At 52.1% G+C, this 19,120-nt stretch overlaps 1 protein-coding gene across 2 annotated transcripts; it reads right to left on the bottom strand.

The window, feature by feature from the left end:
• Nucleotides 1-6,361: 6,361 nt before the first annotated feature.
• Nucleotides 6,362-18,014, bottom strand: ATXN2L (ataxin 2 like). 2 transcript variants are annotated; one of them, XM_077274146.1, is made up of 23 exons: nucleotides 17,616-18,014; nucleotides 16,635-16,668; nucleotides 13,575-13,631; nucleotides 13,312-13,383; nucleotides 13,079-13,229; nucleotides 12,744-12,865; nucleotides 12,069-12,160; nucleotides 11,793-11,993; nucleotides 11,505-11,680; nucleotides 11,195-11,299; nucleotides 10,942-11,103; nucleotides 9,906-9,974; nucleotides 9,765-9,829; nucleotides 9,321-9,583; nucleotides 9,054-9,123; nucleotides 8,733-8,879; nucleotides 8,576-8,645; nucleotides 8,314-8,489; nucleotides 8,091-8,220; nucleotides 7,894-8,006; nucleotides 7,606-7,815; nucleotides 7,332-7,527; nucleotides 6,362-6,942 (listed from the first exon to the last, which is right to left on the bottom strand). In XM_077274146.1, the coding sequence occupies exons 1-23, from the start codon at nucleotides 17,771-17,773 to the stop codon at nucleotides 6,893-6,895; spliced, it is 2,889 nt and encodes a 962-aa protein (XP_077130261.1). In that variant the 5' UTR covers nucleotides 17,774-18,014; the 3' UTR covers nucleotides 6,362-6,892. The 2 variants fall into 2 exon arrangements, with proteins under 2 accessions (XP_077130261.1, XP_077130262.1); XM_077274147.1 differs by lacking the exon at nucleotides 7,332-7,527.
• Nucleotides 18,015-19,120: the final 1,106 nt, after the last annotated feature.

Below are 19,120 nucleotides of genomic sequence, written 5' to 3'. Positions count from 1 at the left end.
CCGGACTGACCTGCCCAGCAGGTCGGGAAACTCATCAGCCCGGACATTGTGGTCCTGGTGTCCTGCAAAATGTGGGCAACCAACTAACGTCTAAGGGGGGAGGCCCCGTATGTATGGTCCCTGGAGCCCCCATGAGCCGGGGCACAGGGGTCTCGGATGGGAATATAACACATCATCACACATTACTGACAACCGGCCATTCACAGGGACAGATCTGTAACAGACACAAATGGTGCCAGTGTCACCTGAGCTCAGTACAGCGGTCACACATGCTCAGTACAGCAGTCACCTGAGCTCAGTACAGCAGTCACACGTGCTCAGTACAGCGGTCACCTGAGCTCAGTACAGCAGTCACACGTGCTCAGTACAGCAGTCACACGTGCTCAGTACAGCGGTCACCTGAGCTCAGTACAGCAGTCACCTGAGCTCAGTACAGCAGTCACACGTGCTCAGTACAGCGGTCACCTGAGCTCAGTACAGCAGTCACCTGAGCTCAGTACAGCAGTCACACGTGCTCAGTACAGCGGTCACACGTGCTCAGTACAGCGGTCACCTGAGCTCAGTACAGCAGTCACCTGAGCTCAGTACAGCAGTCACCTGAGCTCAGTACAGCAGTCACACGTGCTCAGTACAGCAGTCACACGTGCTCAGTACAGCAGTCACACGTGCTCAGTACAGCGGTCACCTGAGCTCAGTACAGCAGTCACACGTGCTCAGTACAGCAGTCACACATGCTCAGTACAGCAGTCACCTGAGCTCAGTACAGCAGTCACACGTGCTCAGTACAGCAGTCACACGTGCTCAGTACAGCGGTCACCTGAGCTCAGTACAGCAGTCACCTGAGCTCAGTACAGCAGTCACACGTGCTCAGTACAGCGGTCACCTGAGCTCAGTACAGCAGTCACCTGAGCTCAGTACAGCAGTCACACGTGCTCAGTACAGCGGTCACACGTGCTCAGTACAGCGGTCACCTGAGCTCAGTACAGCAGTCACCTGAGCTCAGTACAGCAGTCACACGTGCTCAGTACAGCAGTCACACGTGCTCAGTACAGCAGTCACACGTGCTCAGTACAGCGGTCACCTGAGCTCAGTACAGCAGTCACACGTGCTCAGTACAGCAGTCACACATGCTCAGTACAGCAGTCACCTGAGCTCAGTACAGCAGTCACACGTGCTCAGTACAGCGGTCACCTGAGCTCAGTACAACAGTCACCTGAGCTCAGTACAGCAGTCACACGTGCTCAGTACAGCGGTCACACGTGCTCAGTACAGCGGTCACCTGAGCTCAGTACAGCAGTCACCTGAGCTCAGTACAGCAGTCACACGTGCTCAGTACAGCAGTCACACGTGCTCAGTACAGCAGTCACACGTGCTCAGTACAGCGGTCACCTGAGCTCAGTACAGCGGTCACCTGAGCTCAGTACGGCAGTCACACCTGCTCAGTACAGCGGTCACATGTGTTCAGTACAGCAGTCACCTGAGCTCAGTACAGCAGTCACCTGAGCTCAGTACAGCGGTCACATGTGCTCAGTACAGCGGTCACCTGAGCTCAGTACAGCAGTCACCTGAGCTCAGTACAGCAGTCACACGTGCTCAGTACAGCGGTCACACGTGCTCAGTACAGCGGTCACCTGAGCTCAGTACGGCAGTCACACCTGCTCAGTACAGCGGTCACATGTGTTCAGTACAGCAGTCACCTGAGCTCAGTACAGCAGTCACCTGAGCTCAGTACAGCAGTCACCTGAGCTCAGTACAGCGGTCACATGTGCTCAGTACAGCGGTCACCTGAGCTCAGTACAGTAGTCACCTGAGCTCAGTACGGCAGTCACACCTGCTCAGTACAGCGGTCACGTGTTCAGTACAGCAGTCACCTGAGCTCAGTACAGCGGTCACCTGAGCTCAGAATAGCAGTCACCTGAGCTCAGTACAGCGGTCACCTGAGCTCAGTACAGCAGTCACCTGAGCTCAGTACAGCAGTCACCTGAGCTCAGTACAGCAGTCACCTGAGCTCAGTACAGCAGTCACCTGAGCTCAGTACAGCGGTCACCTGAGCTCAGAATAGCAGTCACCTGAGCTCAGTACAGCGGTCATGCGAGCTCAGTACAGCAGTCACACGCGCTCAGTACAGCAGTCACCTGAGCTCAGTACGGCAGTCAGACGTGCTCAGTACAGCGGTCACACGCGCTCAGTACGGCGGTCACCTGAGCTCAGTACAGCGGTCACACACGCTCAGTACAGCGGTCACCTGAGCTCAGTACAGCGGTCACACACGCTCAGTACGGCGGTCACCTGAGCTCAGTACGGCGGTCACGCATGCTCAGTACGGCGGTCACGCGAGCTCAGTACGGCGGTCACGCGCGCTCAGTACGGCGGTCACGCGAGCTCAGTACGGCGGTCACCTGAGCTCAGTACGGCGGTCACGCGAGCTCAGTACGGCGGTCACGCGAGCTCAGTACGGCGGTCACGCGCGCTCAGTACGGCGGTCACGCGCGCTCAGTACGGCGGTCACGCGCGCTCAGTACGGCGGTCACGCGCGCTCAGTACGGCGGTCACCTGAGCTCAGTACAGCGGTCACACGCGCTCAGTACGGTCACCTGAGCTCAGTACGGCGGTCACGCGAGCTCAGTACAGCGGTCACGCGCGCTCAGTACGGCGGTCATACGTGCTCAGTACAGCGGTCATACGTGCTCAGTACGGCGGTCACCTGAGCTCAGTACGGCGGTCATACGTGCTCAGTACGGCGGTCACCTGAGCTCAGTACGGCGGTCACGCGCGCTCAGTACGGCGGTCATACGTGCTCAGTACAGCGGTCATACGTGCTCAGTACGGCGGTCACCTGAGCTCAGTACGGCGGTCATACGTGCTCAGTACGGCGGTCACCTGAGCTCAGTACGGCGGTCACGCGCGCTCAGTACGGCGGTCACCTGAGCTCAGTACGGCGGTCACGCGCGCTCAGTACGGCGGTCACGCGAGCTCAGTACGGCGGTCACCTGAGCTCAGTACAGCGGTCACACGCGCTCAGTACGGCGGTCACCTGAGCTCAGTACGGCGGTCACCTGAGCTCAGTACGGCGGTCACACGCGCTCAGTACGGCGGTCACCTGAGCTCAGTACGGCGGTCACACGTGCTCAGTACGGCGGTCACGCGAGCTCAGTACGGCGGTCACCTGAGCTCAGTACAGCGGTCACACGCGCTCAGTACGGCGGTCACCTGAGCTCAGTACGGCGGTCATACGTGCTCAGTACGGCGGTCACCTGAGCTCAGTACGGCGGTCACGCCTGCTCTGTACGGTTTTACACAGGGGACCATTAAACCTCTCATCTTGTTTTCACACATGACGGGTCTTGGCAATAAGTTACAAATGGCCGATTGAAGAGCAGGTCACGTGTGCGGTGTATGGGAGCAGCACAAATGTGCGAGTGGGAACCATTATCAGTGCATAATAATAATAATTTTTATTTATATAGCGCCAACATATTCCGCAGCGCTTTACAACTTATAGAGGGGACTTGTACAGACAATAGACATTACAGCATAACAGAAATCACAGTTCAAAACAGATACCAGGAGGAATGAGGGCCCTGCTGCTCGCAAGCTACAAACTATGAGGAAAAGGGGAGACACGAGAGGTGGATGGTAACAATTGCTTTAGTTATTTGGACCAGCCATAGTGTAAGGCTCGGGTGTTCATGTAAAGCTGCATGAACCAGTTATCAGCCTAAGTATGTAGCAGTACAGACACAGAGCTAGTAACTGCATAAAGTGTATGAGAACATGATGCGAGGAACCTGATTATGGTTTTTTTTTTTTTTATTAGGCCACACAGGGATAGTTAGGTTAATGCGTTGAGGCGGTAGGCCAGTCTGAACAAATGAGTTTTTAGGGCACGCTTAAAACTGTGGGGATTGGGGATTAATCGTATTAACCTGGGTAGTGCATTCCAAAGAATCGGCGCAGCACGTGTAAAGTCTTGGAGACGAGAGTGGGAGGTTCTGATTATTGAGGATGCTAACCTGAGGTCATTAGCAGAGCGGAGGGCACGGGTAGGGTGGTAGACAGGTAGGAGTGCACACATTTTATTTTCAGTTTGGCATTTTTACCCATTTTCTTCCTGCTTCTATGCTTAGCTTTGTCTCTGCACTGTAAGGGACGCCGTCACATACATTGGACCGTAATGCCCGGCGGCTCTCCCCACCCGAGTGGGACAACTTCATGGATTTCTGTGCACCGCGGTCTGATTTATACGGCTGAGCCCCAAGCCCATGGTGTTGCCTGCTCCTGCCGTCATGGGAGTGGGACTATGGCAGCGGCGGGAGCGAGTGGCCAGGTCTCATCCAGCCCATCTAACACTCCGCTAATATTCCGCACACAGCCGTCAGTGTCGTTTCGGCCCATGTGTGTGAACAGCGCCATTATTTCAGCCATATTCTGGGTCCTCTGCACCATTATGTATGGGAACCTCCACCAGCACCTAGTGCAGAGCCGCCCGCTCTCATCAGATTGGTCCAGGCGCTCGGATCTCCCTGTGAGGGCCGGAGTCCATAGCCCGGCAGAAAGTAATGGCTGCTGAAGATTTTATCCTTTAAAGCCGTATTCACAAGGTGCGTTTTTGCTGCAGCAGGTTGTGTTTTTCAGGTACATTTGTCTCTTGCGCACACTGATTGTCTAGTTCCATGTTCAGCACCAAAACCTGATCCCTGCGGGGTTTTTTCCCCTCATTGCTTTCAATGGGTGCAAAAAAGCTGAAAGTAGAAGCAACATGCTGCAATTCTCCAATTCAGGCAGGAAAAAAAAAACAAAAAAAACAAATACATACATGAGATTTGACATTTCCGCTTTTGCTGGTGCTGTAAAACACAGTTTTTAATTTGCATTAAAAAAAAAATGCAACATGTATTTTAATGAAGAAACGCATAAAAGCCAAAGCACCCGAAAAATAACCTGCGATGAATCTTGGAAAATGGTGACAAACGAATTTTGAAATTTTTCTTCACCACTTAAACGATAACCCTATAGATTGTTAGTATCTGAACACTCAGTGACTGGGGGAATCAGATATACCACTAGTGATCATGGTAAATAGATTAAAAAAAAAAAAGTTTTGGCTCTGAGAAGAAGGGAAGCAAAAACAAAGCACAGAATGGCCCCTTTCCGACATTGGGTGTAATAGTACGCCATCGGAATCCTTCCCTTTGATGTGGGCTCAGCGCCAAAGCCCACATCTTTCACAGCACATGTCAGCTGTTCAAAATAGCCGACATGTGCCTCCAACAGCCACAGGTGGAATCGTGATCCACCCACGGTTGTTAACTAGTTACATGCTGCTGTCAATATCCGACAGCAGCATTTAACTTGCGCTTTCTGGAAGCGCGTTGAAAATCCCACCTATTGTGACCCTGACACGTGATCGCGGGTCACCGATGGGTTGGCATGACAACCAGAGGTCTCCAGCAGATCCCTTTAGTGGTCATAACTGGATTGCTATGAGCGCTGCCTGGTGGTCGGTGCTCATAGCAAGTGAAAATTTCTGCTACACACAGGCGATCTGTATGCAGCAGGGCCAATCAGACAACTGCAGCTTATAGTAGAAACTATTGAAGGATGCAAAAAGTAAAAAAAAAAAAAAAAAAAAAAAAAAAGAAATGGAGACGCTACAGGTATCGGAAAATGGCGCTTTATTTTTTTCTTTTGTTAACCAAAGTTTGGAAATTTCTTTTCACCACTTCAATAAAAAAAAAAAAAGAACCTAGACATGTTTGGTGTCTGAACGCGTAATGACCTGGAGAATCATAATGGCAGCTCAGTATTAGCATTTAGTGAACATGGTAAAAAAAAAAAACCCAAAAAAACCACAAGTGTGGGATTGCACTTTTTTGCAGTTTCACCACCCTTGGAATTTTTTTCCCGTTTTCCAGTACACGATGTTAAAACAAATGTCCCGCAAAACCAGCCCCCACATGGCCATATTGATGGAAATAACAAAAAGTTATGGCTCAGAAAAGGGGAGCAAAAAAACGAAAACAAAAATACCGCAGGCTCTTAATAGAAGTAGGGGCAGATTCATCAATATGGTCAAATTCAGATTTTTACACCCCCCCCCCGTAGTCAGACACGTCGGTACCACGTGATGTGGTGTCGGCCATGAGGCTTTTCCCCAGATGGACCACCAGCATTCTGGCTTCTTTCGGTTGATGACCGTGCCCCCTATAACACTCAGGAACCAGAGGAGTCCTCATCAGCCCCACGCAGGCAGCCGACCACCTCTAGTCCTCGCCGGCGGCCCCTTCTGTAGGTACTAACCCCCCCACAGCTACTCTCCATCACACTCACCTACTGGAATAATAATCCACCAGATCCAGAGTTTTAGTTTAAAACTTTTATTTTTGTGTTTTTTGTATTTTGTATTTTTTTTGTACGGCTTTTTAAATTTTTTTTTTTTAATTTTTTTAAATATTTTATTCAATAAAAAGTAAAAGTAGTCCATCACTCCGTTCAAGTTGAGGGGGGAACTGGGGAGATGAAGGATAAGGGTGGGAGATGAAAGTGGACCATCTCAAAAACTGCCCGATTTTTATAGTTATAAATAAAAAATAAAATCTTGTGTCTTTTTTCCAGTCTCTGTGGAGCGAGGGGCTGCGCCTCCCCCCTCCTCCGCTGCATTAATAACCAAAAACTAAAACAAACATTCTCCTGGTGCCAATCGGGGGACAGACTGCCTCCACCGCCGCCTCTGGTGAACCCTCCGTGTGGCTGCAGTCGTCCCCCCTTTGTCGCACGACCTGGGTGCAGACCCCGCAGAATCACTGCGTCAGGAGGTCTCCGTGCCGGGCCCCGGAGGCAGGACTGGCTATAGGGTTATGACTGTGGAAGTCGGAGTCACAGCTTAGGAAGATCAGTTACCGGGAGGATGAAATGGAAGCTGCTGGGACGGATGAGACTGAACTGAAACAAATAAAAGAATATAGAATTACACAAGATAGTTAATCATTATTTCACACAAATTACAGAAAGGTCGGACTTTATAGCCCATCACCAGTGAGAGCCTTTTTAATTTTTTTTTTTTAGTGTATACAGCTTTTATGAAGGCCTATGTGTTTCCTTGGTAACAGACTACAGTGCGGTCCTGAAGTCACCCCATCCAGGGGGCCAACAAGGAGCGATGGACGACACCTGCAGGATCTGACTACACGAGTTTGTAGTCTGTTACCATGGAGATACAGTGGTCTACACTGGAGCTGTTAAAGGCCACCCATCATCCTAAACTGAGCAGAGTCCCCAAGATACAAGACTGTCCGGCTGGGGGACGTTTTAGCTCGTCCCGCGCTACTCACCTTGGGGATGTGGTATATAGGTATATGGAGAAGGGGTGGACACCCCGGTCTGTGAGACTGCCGCTTGTGGGGGGCCACCGTGTGTCTGTGAGGGATGCAGGAGCATTACGGGTGTAGGGTGGGGGGCACCGGGATGTGATGGGTGAGGAGCTCCGGGGTGGGGAGGTGCTCCAGTAACCCCACTCTGTAAATGTGCCTGGGGACAAAAACAGATATTTGGAGGGCTATTCCCATTCTGGACATACCCTTCAATTCTGCAGGCTCCTTGCATTACCTGGGCGACGTGAGACATGTTTGCATAGCTGTGCTGCAGCTGCTGGTGGGCATGGATGGCGTACACGGCCTGCTGTGGGTAGCTGTTCTGCGGGGACTGTGCGGTGGGTCCAGGAGTCAGGGAGGGTGGCGTTGCCGTCAAGGCAGCTGTGTGGTACAGATTCTGCTGGGGCTGAGCGCTGCCGAGGTGCGGAGGTTGGCCGGCCTGGTGCTGGAGAGAAGGAGACCGGGCTCAGACACCAATATCCATGTGACGGGCTGTGGAGATGGAGGACGCTCCAACACTCACCTGCACAGGGCTGGGGTTGGCATGCTGAGACTGCTGCGGGCTCTGGGTGGGGGTGCTGGCCGGCTGGGGGTGCAGCTGAGGTGCGTGGTGGGAGTACGACTGGTGCACAGTTGCTGGAATGACAAGAAGCAGTTGACAGGTATCAGACATGGCGCGAGGCAGCTGAACCCCCCCGAACTCCAGGTCCTGCCGCTCACCATATAGTGTCTGGGGGGTGGGCTGCTCGGTGGGTTGGTACTGCGGGTTGGAGGAAGAAACTAAGGCTTGTGGATGATTCCCGGATGCAATCATGCGAGGATTACCCTGCAGCATCTGGGCAAATACAGGCTGGAAAAAAAAAAAAAAAAAAAGTTAAAAAAGAACATTAATGAAACAGAAGAGCAGCATCAGTGCAAGTGCGAGTCCTGCCGTCCGCCTCACCTGTGAGGGGTAATGAGCCATGGGCTGCATCATGGTGGGCTGCCCAGGAAACTGCTGGGGGCTGTAGGAGATGTAGGAAGGATAGGGGGTAGCAGCCACCAGGGGCGGGCCGGCCGCAGCTGCTGCCTGCATGAGGGAGGTGGCAGCGTTCTGCTGGTCAGAGCGCTGGGGAGGACCTGCGAGAGAGAACGGCAGAATGAGGGGCGAGGTGCGGAGCGCAGGGCACCAGCGGGCGAGGTTGTCGCAGGCGAGGGCTGCTTACCTTTTGTTCTGTATTTTCCCTGCTGGCCTGGCACAGAGTTAGATACGGGGTACGGATACATCTGAGGAGCCTGAGGACAGAAGAGATCACTAAACTCCTCTACCTGCAGATTAGTCCCGTGCTGACAGAGGGGCCAGTTATAGAGCGGGGGTCTCACCTGCACGGCCGGGCTCATGTGCAGCGGATTGATGTAGGAGATGTACGGGCTGTACACACCGCTCTGGCCGGCCGTCAGCATCGGGATTGTGGTAGTGGAGGAATGGCTTCGGGGACCGGGCGATGTAGGCGTGCTAGTCGCTTTGTTCTGGAAGAAATACATGAGCAGACTTGAGTGCCATCAGGGTCAAGACTGAAAAGTTAGGGGGGATCCCAACTAAAACCACAACTTATCACGTATCCACCAGACACTAGAATGGGGATGGGGTCCGTGGCCAGCGATCATGTGCACCACAACCAGATAGCGGAGCGCTGTACTCACCACTGCCAGGAGGATCTTGGTGGGATTAAACTCCTTCGCGTTGGGATTCAGAGTGGATTTTTTCACTTGGCTAAAAAAAAACAAAAAAAAACAAACAAAAAACACGAATTAAAAAAGTCACCTCTTAAAAAAAAAAAAAAATTTGGATAGAGAAGTTTCTCAGTAAGTCTGCCGCCAAGTGTCACGGTTCTAGACGGCACACGGACTACCCGCCTGCAGCTCGGCTCCTCGCCCCGCTGTCCCGGACCTTACCCCCGGTATACGTACTCGCACACCACTTGCTCCTCCTTTTCCTCGGTGTCCCCTTTGCTGGCAGGACTGGCCGCCTCTTCTGGGCGCTCGTTACTCTCACATATACGCTGCTCCTCCTTGGTCTCTTCAACCGACTCGGGGATTTTCGGCCCCAGGTCCCGCGATTCAGGGATCTCCAAGTGAACGGGATCCAGTGGGGCCATTTTACTTTCTAGTTGTTCCCTTTGTCTCAAGGAGAAAGACTCTAATGAGACGTCTGGACATGGAGTCGCCTGAAGCTGAAGAGGAAAAGGAGGAACGTTACTGAGCATCGGATCGGCCAAGAAACAAGTTAAAGTGTGCAGATGTAAAGATGGTGATCGCGTAACACCGGCCCCGGAGATAATAGCGACATCTGTAAAGACTTGTGGTCTCCTCAGCTTCACATCTCACCTCCTTCCCACACAAAACATAACTTACCCGAAATTCGGCCCCAAATTTGCGCAGTTCGTCCAGCTGGTTCCTCTTCTGCTCAGTCTGCAGCACTGCGGGGAGGAAGAGAGATCAGTACAGAAATCCGGCAGCGATGGGGACCGGCCGAGACGGACGCGGCACACAGACCTTTACACGGCGGCTTGGCAATCTCACACGGGGAGCTCAGCTCTTTCACCGGCACTTGGGTATCTTTACCTACATTTAGAAGAAACAAACAAATTACACAAGAAGAGGACAGAGAAATTCTATCTTTAACATTGCTCAATGGCAAAAAAAATAAAAATTACACCTAAAGAAACGATTCCTTCTCTGCAAATCAGCTCTGTATTTTGACTTCAGGAGCATTAAAGTCTTGGAAAGAGCCATGCTGAAACGAAGGAGCGCCATTCTCCTCCCAGACTGAAATCTCAGCGGAACAATTAACAAGTCGGGATTCTCAGAGGAGACGAACAATTGGCACGCCTGGACGTCAGCCTCACTAACCTCTACAGCTAACTAGAGGGGGCTGTAACCCCCAGACACAGGCGGTGTGCTACAAACTGCATCTCTACAAGAGTGCCACCTGTCAGTGTTTATAGACCACCTCCATATCACAATCTCAACCTGGTGACAATTTTCACACATATTTCCCCCTTTTTTCCCCAAACAGCACCACTGCCAGGTACAGGCCGGGTCTGGTATTGCAGTACCAGACATGGGTGCAAGTTTCTGGAAAGATTCAATCTACATTGCAAAGCAAGAAAAGCAAATTTGGTAGCGCTGAACGTCGGGGGTTCCTACAAGTCACTAGAAAAATATCTGGATTTCTGGACTCTTGTATATGGACCACATTTGGTAGCCACAGGTCAGTACGCGGGCGGCAGAAGAAAAAATCTGAAAGTTTATTCGCTTCATAATCTACATATAAAAACCATGTATTACAAATCAAACAGTGGCAAAGTGACTCCGGCACAGCACCAAAAGGTATAAAATACAGGCATACACTTTCTACACAGGTGTAAGTACCACAGTGTCATCAGGTGCTCATATAATCTATGTGCTATACATCGTCATGAAGAAAACTAAACCATGGCTGCTGCCTCCATTATCACTTTCTTCTCCAGCCCCGCCCCACGTGGTCGAGGAGACCGCCCCGGTTCACGAGCCGGCAAGCTTTCCTCACCTTCCGAGCTGGGAGCGACGGTCTTCGGAGACGCAGGTTTGGTAGAGATACTCGTCTCCGCCGCAGGCCGGGGATCTGGGGTCGAAGACTGAGAAGACGAGTCCATGGAGCTAGCAGAGGAGGCAGATTTTGGAGACAGGGGGGTGTAGACTCGGGAGGAACCTGGACAAGAAAAAAAAAATAAAATAATGAGCAATCAGGAATCATTATAAAACCCAACAATATAAAAACAGCTCATAAGCAAAACATGAACCTGATGGGGAGGTTGAAACTTCTACAGGGCGGCTGGACGGAGAGGACATGGGCTTGGTGGATCGGGGGATAGGACGCTGCGATTTGGGGGACATCCTTGAGGGCCCTACAAAAAGAGAAGACAATTCAGGAAACAATCTGTTTGCAGTGACCTCCTATTTTGGGTGTGTGGCTGCAGTCTGGGCCCATGTGGCTACCACTGTGGTTTCTGCACAGTAGTCGCTTCTATATGAAGACTAGCACACGGATTTCAGTGAGACAAATGCATAAATCATCCTGAAGAAACATTCCAGGGGCACATCACCACTTACCACCATTGATGCCCCGCTGCTCGGGGATGGGGCTGGAGCTCGTGTCAGGATAATGCTGAGGGGGCGCACGGGACGTCATCCCCATCCCTGACCGGCCTCCTCTGGAGGAGTTTGTTCGTAGGGCTCCTCGTGATCCGTCTCGGACCCGCTGTGGTAGAGGATTGTACTTTCCATCCCTGGTGGAGGAAAAGAAACAATCATGAACATAAAGGAGACCACAGCATTGACTAACACTTAGATGACAGAGGCCACCATATTTGCCCCCATGCTGAAGACGATCACACTGACCTGGAGCCGAGGCTGGGGCTGTCTCGGTCGGAGCTGGGCCTCTGCACCGCGCTGTGCTTCTCCTCCTCTGTCCGGCATTCGTCGTTCTCGATAGCGATCCGCGCTCTGTACTGCGGGCTGGACTCGATCTCCCGGGCTAGGAGAGTTGCCCGGGCCTCCCGCTGCCTGAACTCCTCAGAGTTGTCTTTTTCTAGAGGTACTCTGTAAGATGAGGGTGGAGGTAGTACACAAGGTACGAGGGTGACGGGAGCCACCTACACAAGCACCACAACTCACGTGTATGAGGACAGACTGCTGTCATACGTCGTCTTCACCCCATGGATGTCCTCATTAATCTTGAACATCTCATTGGCGTCCCAGCCATTGGACTGCAAAGGAGGAAGAACATTTACATTTGTCTTACTCATCTCCTCAAATACTCTGTGCTGCAGAGGACCCTGCGTAGAGGCAACAACGGCCGCCTACAGAGCGCCGCTCGCCAACAGAGAGGGGCGACAACGGCCGCCTACAGAGCGCCGCTCGTCAGCAGAGAGGGGTGACAAAGGCCGCCTACAGAGCGCCGCTCGTCAGCAGAGAGGGGTGACAAAGGCCGCCTACAGAGCGCCGCTCGTCAGCAGAGAGGGGTGACAAAGGCCGCCTACAGAGCTCCGCTCGTCAGCAGAGAGGGGTGACAAAGGCCGCCTACAGAGCGCCGCTCGTCAGCAGAGAGGACAATGGCCGCCTACAGAGCGCCACTCGCCAGCAGAGAGGACAATGGCCGCCTACAGAGCGCCACTCGCCAGCAGAGAGGACAATGGCCGCCTACAGAGCGCCACTCGCCAGCAGAGAGGACAATGGCCGCCTACAGAGCGCCACTCGCTAGTCAGGGGACATTCTTTTCTTGATGTCTCGTTGTGGACCATGACTCCCCAGTAGTCACAGCGTCTCGTGCCTATAACAAAAAGCACTTACTACATCAGAGTCCAGGTCGTAGTCGTCGCTGTTTTCTCCTCCATCCCAGCGCATCAGAACCTTGTCCTTGTGTTCCCCATTCACCTTGGAGTTCATGGCGATTGCAGAATCTGTGAACTTATCTGCAAAGGATGGATCACAAGGGAAAGAAAGAGTCAAACCATTTCTGGAAACTACTGAACGGAAAAGGACTCATCCATGATTGCAACAAGCTAAGGAGATGAAGCAGCAGCTCACATCATTAATCAGATTCCTCCTGCTTACTGTGGAGTACATGCCTGTAATGGAGCAGCATTATAGGATGAACAGATCATGTGTGAACAGGAGCCTCCTACCTTTCGTAGCGTAGCTGAAATCCACATTGTGGAAGTGGACGAGCATCACATCCGAGTGCTTGAAGATCATGGTGTCCACGATCTCCTCGCGCTTCGGCCCTGGCACCTGGTCGCTCGTCTTCTTGTGCACAGCATCAATGGCCAGCTCAAACTGTGGCAAAGAAGGTTTAAGTAAACTGCGAGAGCAGGAAGGCGGCCATCGATACACAGCCAGAATCACCAGATCCTCTCACCTTAGAGCTCAAGGTCTTGAAGATGCCTTGGTACGTGGTACCGTTCTTCACCTTCACATCACATGTCGAGCCCTTAGGGGGAAAAAAAAAATAAAAAATGTATTTTATTATATATATCTGTAGTGTTGGGAACATTGTGGCATTATACATAGCGCAGGGAGCATATAGGGGCATGTCCACCTTTGACCTTGCAGCATTACTTGGGATCAGTGCTGGCAATGCCATCCTGGCCGACTAGTTACTCCTCTGCCCACATTACTTACCACTACAGCAGTTAAAAAATGCAGCATCCTGGAGTTATTATAAATGCCTTCAAAGACCTGCGGAGAAAAAGCGGAAACACCGATGAGTCATAACCTGAGGACGGCATCAGAGAAGCCTCGAAAACCCAGTACGGTGACAGCATCTACACGAGCTGCCCCTGGACCCATTCAAGGGAATCCGTCAGTAGGATCGCCCCTCCTGAGCCGTCTGTGGGCACGCAGGCCATAGGACGCTGAATAAAAAGATACCTTGCTATCTGCGATCCGTTCTCTAAGGCCTCATTCACACGTCTGCGTTTCCAATACTTGTGGTGAGTTTTCACACGTACAGCACACACTGACACCCGCACCCCCATTATAGTCTATGGGCCTGCACACATGGCCGTGTGTTCAACAGGATTGTGTTTTTCAGGCAGCACAGACATCTGTGTGCAGGATGTATTTACAAAAGTCATCTGTGTGACAATAGAAATGACAGACGTTTAGGTTTTAAAGATTTGCAAAAATAGAGACCGATAGAAAGATGTCCAAGAGAGATCTAATTAGTGCCATGCGTATTTTATTGTATTTTTTTGGCTAAAAACGACACTATGGGGTCCCCTTTTTTAATAACCAGCTAAGGGAAAATAGACAGTTGTGGGATGATATTAATAGGCTGGGAAGGTCCATGGATATTGGCCCCTCCCCAGCCTAAAAAGACCAGCCCTCGACCACCCCAGAACTGGCACATCCATTAGATTGCCCTGGTGCATTGGCAATCGGGGTACTATTAATCTTTATTTTTTTATTTGTTGGGCTGTCATCAACAGCTGTCAATGACATCAAGCCCAGGGGCTGGTAATGGAGAAGCATCTGTAAGACTCCCATTACTAACCCCGGAGTCAAAAGAACACAAACAAAAGTTCTTTATTTGTAAGAATCACTCCCAACAAAATTTCCCTCTCACCATTAAAAAAAAAATAAACAATCCAAATGGAGGTCCCCTGACAATCCCAGTCTTCAGCTATATGAAGCTCCATACACTGGAGAAACAGCCACTGACAGTTCTCACTGCGGGAACCCAGCTGTGACATCAGTAAGGTTACCGCAGTTCACAGCTGTCGGGTCAGAGAGGGCAGCACGAGAGCCGGAATAATGAGCACTTACATCACCACTCATCATACCAGCCCGCGCGGGACCTGAAGGCTGTGAACTGCGATAACCTTACTGACCTCACAGCAGTCGGGATCTCACTCTGCGCAAGAACGGGCAGTGGCGGCTGCTGTGTATGGAGCTGCGTTCTCTGAACGGGGCTCGTCGTGGGACCTCCATTTGGATTACGCCGGACCAGTGTGGATTTTTTTTTCTAAATGGGTGAAAGAGGGAAATTTGTTGGGGAGTGATTTTTACAGACCTGTGTGCTCATTTTGACTAGGGGGTTAGTAATGGGAGTATCTGACAGACGCCTCTCCATTACAAACACCACGGATTGAGGTCAGAGACAGATGCTCATATCAACTCCACAAGCCCCAGAGCAATCGGGAAGAGCAGAGGCAAAGAGCTAAAGTTTATACATCCAATGGATGTACCATTTCTGGGGCTGGTCTTATTAGGCTGGGAAGGGGCCAATAACCATGGAACTTGACAGACTGATATCAGCCCACAGCTGTCTGCTGGACCTTTACTGGTTATTAAAAACACAGGGGGACACCACGTCTTTTTAGGGGCTCCGATTTTTAATAACCAGCCAAAGTAAAGGAGACAGCTGGGAGAAGATACCAATAGGCTGGAAAGCTCCATGGTTATTGGCCCCTTCCCAGACCATTAAAAGGATTGTCCACTACTAGGACAACCCCTTCTTGATCTAAAATCTTTGGCACCAATAAAATAAAAATAAAGCTTACACGCACAGCCCATCCAGCGGTGTAGGCACATTTGTGCAGTTACAGACACATGAGCCAAGTGCTTATCAGCATTGGACTCACTGGCCCTCGCCTTGGGACCAATCGATTATCAAGAGGAAGTGAGGGCTGCCACAACCCAGACTTCCTCTTGATACTCAATTTGTCCGAAGGTGGGGCCAGCGACTGATTGGGCACCGGTCTCATGTGTCCTAACTGGGAACGCAAGTGCCAAAACCGGCACGGGAGATGCATATAAGCTTTTAATTTTATCAGCCCCAAGTATAAGGGGCTGTGCAAGTATTGGATAACTTCTTTAAGACCAGCCCCTGGCTGCTTTCCCTTAGCTGGTTATTAAAAATAGGGGGCACCGCACGTGACTCATTTATTAGCTAATTACATGTGCAGTAAATTACACACACATGGCATTATGTATCTCACGGACACCTTTCTACCTCTATCTTAGCATAGCTAACACCTAAACCTTGTCCTTTCTATTCCTGTACCGAGCGCACTGTTGGCGCACACAGATGCCACATGTACAGCACAGACACAATGACAGCACCTGTACTGGTTTATCCAGTGCCGGAAATATCAGCACATGTGAAGGAGGCTTTAGGATGAGGAGCAGAAGGTCCGCATCTCTTGGGAGGGGAATACGCTGCGTTTCATACACAGTTTTGGTGCAGATTCTCCTCCACTCATTAATCTGAAACGTTGAAAGAATTGACAAGCTGGAGATATAAATCTGCAAGTCATAAATAAGCACTGAGTGCGGGACACCAGGATTGTCACTTAGCTGCCATCAGGTAATCCTTCAGGGTTTGTGACAAACCTGCACAGGAACAAAAAAAAGGGGACAAATCCACAATTATCTAATATGTAAATGAGGTGGTAAGATCTATGGGCTGGACAGAGATCTCCCCGAGACTCCACCTCCACAGAGTAATTTACATATTTAAAAAAATGGTGGATTTCTCTGGAATAAGACATCGGCTCGCAGATATCAATGAGTCACTGTATTCAGCTTTCGGCGCCCTGTGTGCTCCTACAGACAGCCCAGGAGTCACACTGTCAGTAACGGCAGGGATGGGAGGAATAGGCCGATATTCAGCATCTGCCTGTGATCAGACATGGAAACCCTGACATAAGCAGCTGCAATCATTTCATCCTGACTTACCGGAGGCTGAAGACCCTTCACTATGCTCCGACCCCTGCAAAGAGCAAAAAAAATAATTAACAACAGTGCAGTATACTGGGAAATAAGACGAGGTGGGGGGCAATCAGCTCTGCTACGTGGGACCCTAATGGAATCACGTGCCCATCACATGTGCACAACAGCTACACAGATGAACGTCAGAGGCCGGGGAGACACTGGAGCTGCTGCGTGCCCCCCTGTACTCTGGGGTCTTACACCAGGGTCCTCCATCCAGCTCACTGCACCAGTGTAAAGGACCTGATCTCTATAGATCCACCAATCCTCCCCGACATCAGTACAGACCACAAGACTGGGCTCCACCATACTTTACACTGCAGGCAGCATCCTGGTAGCCACTCACTATGGGGTCTATTATAGATGCCCTGTAACTGCGCTCATTCATAGGCTCTCCCCATAACATCCCAGCGGGGTCCGTACACAGGAGGGGTCCGCCGTGCCTGGACCAGTGAGCAGCGCCGTGCGGACCCCCTGCTGACCATTCTCCACAAAGCAAAATTCAAGTGAAAAACAACATAAATGCAGATCTATTCTGCAGCAGCCAAAAACCTTATTTTCTTGTAATTTGATGCATTAAAAAAGGCAAAATAGCAACATGAAAAAAAAAAAGTGCACCCCCAGAGCTGGAGAGGACGGGCAGTATGGGGGGGAATACATAATTCACCGGTAATAAGGTGAGGCCGACCCGGCACCGCGGCCTCCGGCCGGTAGGGGAGCGATGGCGGCACGCACTGGTCACCGTCCGCCGCCCGCAGCGATCAGGACCGGGATCCGTGCAGTGCAGGCCCGAGGATGCCGGAGCATGCGCACAGCCGGTAACGGGGAAGCCTCAGCTCGCACCACGTGACGCCGGGACTCGCAGACACGCCCCATCTCCCGCGCTATTGGCCGCCCCGCGCGTCAATCACCCGCAGTCTTTCCGTTACCGGCAATGGTGGCTCTTACCTGCCCGCTCCAGGCCTCTCCTGGCTCCGGCTCCCGGCCGGGGGGAGGCTGCCGTTGGGGCTCCCGGGAGAGCCGCCTCCTGGCGTGGACACAGCCATGGCCGCTGCTGGGGTGGCAGGTTTGCGGGTGGCCTGAGAGGACTGCGGCTGCTTCAGCATAGTAGGAAGAAAGCGATAACGAGCTCCGTCACTGGCGGGAGAACGCGTAACCGGGCGGAAGGAGGAGGGCCTGCCGGGAGAACGGAGGCTCGCCTCACACTCGCTCCAACCGCTGCTGCCGCCGACTGTGCGTGCACTCCCGGCGACGAATAGCAACAGCCCGACTAGGGGGAAGGCGGAGCTAATGATCGACCAATCCGCTCGGCGGCAGCTGACCCGTTCTGGCCAATGGAATGGAGCGGCTTCCTCAGCGCGCGGCAAGAAGAGGAAGGGCGGGGCTTCCACTGAGGAGGCGACCAATAGGACAACGAGAAAGTGGGACCCGGCGGCCAATAGCAATCGTCGTCTGTGGGTGAGGGCGGGATCACGGCTGCCTACCTGGCGGCTGCTTCCACAGAAAGAGGAGGAGAGGGAAGGGGCGGGGCTACAAAATGGCGGCAGCCTGCGCTACGAGTGACGTCACGAAACCAAATCTTCAGGTGGCGCCGGGATACGGAGTGTCCTCAGAGCTGTGGGACGTGACCAAGGGCACGTCACGGCTCCTCCCACCTGCTGGACGGAGAAAGTGCCGGGGCCGGTCCTAACCTCTACCGTAACCTGAGCGAGAACATCACGTGCGCCTTACATGTGACGTCACCATCTGTCAGCGATAAATAATCAATTAGGTTATTGATCTGACTCGTTCGTGAGGCCAAATATCGCAATAACTGAGCAGTGCGGGGTCTCATAGTGACCAGATGTGCTGCGCGGGGTCTCATAGTGACCAGATGTGCAGTGTGGGGTCTCATAGTGACCAGATGTGCAGCGCGGGGTCTCATAGTGACCAAAGGTGCAGTGCGGGGTCTCATAGTGACCAGATGTGCAGTGCGGGGTCTCATAGTGACCAAAGGTGCAGTGCGGGGTCTCATAGTGACCAGATGTGCAGTGCGGGGTCTCATAGTGACCAAAGGTGCAGTGTGGGGTCTCATAGTGACCAGATGTGCAGCGCGGGGTCTCATAGTGACCAAAGGTGCAGTGCGGGGTCTCATAGTGACCAGATGTGCAGTGCGGGGTCTCATAGTGACCAAAGGTGCAGTGCGGGGTCTCATAGTGACCAGATGTGCAGACCGGGGTCTCATAGTGACCAGATGTGCAGACCGGGGTCTCATAGTGACCAGATGTGCTGCGCGAGGTCTCATAGTGACCAGATGTGCAGTGCGGGGTCTCATAGTGACCAGATGTGCTGCGCGGGGTCTCATAGTGACCAGAGGTGCAGCGCAGGGTCTCATAGTGACCAGATGTGCAGTGCGGGGTCTCATAGTGACCAGATGTGCAGCGCGGGGTCTCATAGTGACCAGATGTGCAGCG

The sequence above is a fragment of the Ranitomeya variabilis genome, chromosome 7, assembly GCF_051348905.1.
Source record: "Ranitomeya variabilis isolate aRanVar5 chromosome 7, aRanVar5.hap1, whole genome shotgun sequence".
Lineage (NCBI taxonomy): Eukaryota > Metazoa > Chordata > Amphibia > Anura > Dendrobatidae > Ranitomeya > Ranitomeya variabilis.
The sequence above is the reverse complement of the archived record's forward strand: the minus strand, read 5'-3'. Positions and strand labels throughout refer to the sequence as shown.

Bases quoted from the DNA above. Each gene is read 5' to 3' on its own strand.
- ATXN2L (XM_077274146.1), bottom strand. From the start codon at position 17,773: ATGCTGAAGCAGCCGCAGTCCTCTCAGGCCACCCGCAAACCTGCCACC. The intron at 12,866-13,078 runs GTAGGAGGCTCC...CATCCTTTGCAG, and splicing joins TTTCAGCTACGCTACGAAAG to ATAAGTTCACAGATTCTGCA. The intron at 11,104-11,194 runs GTTCATGTTTTG...TTTCTTGTCCAG, and splicing joins AGTTTCAACCTCCCCATCAG to GTTCCTCCCGAGTCTACACC.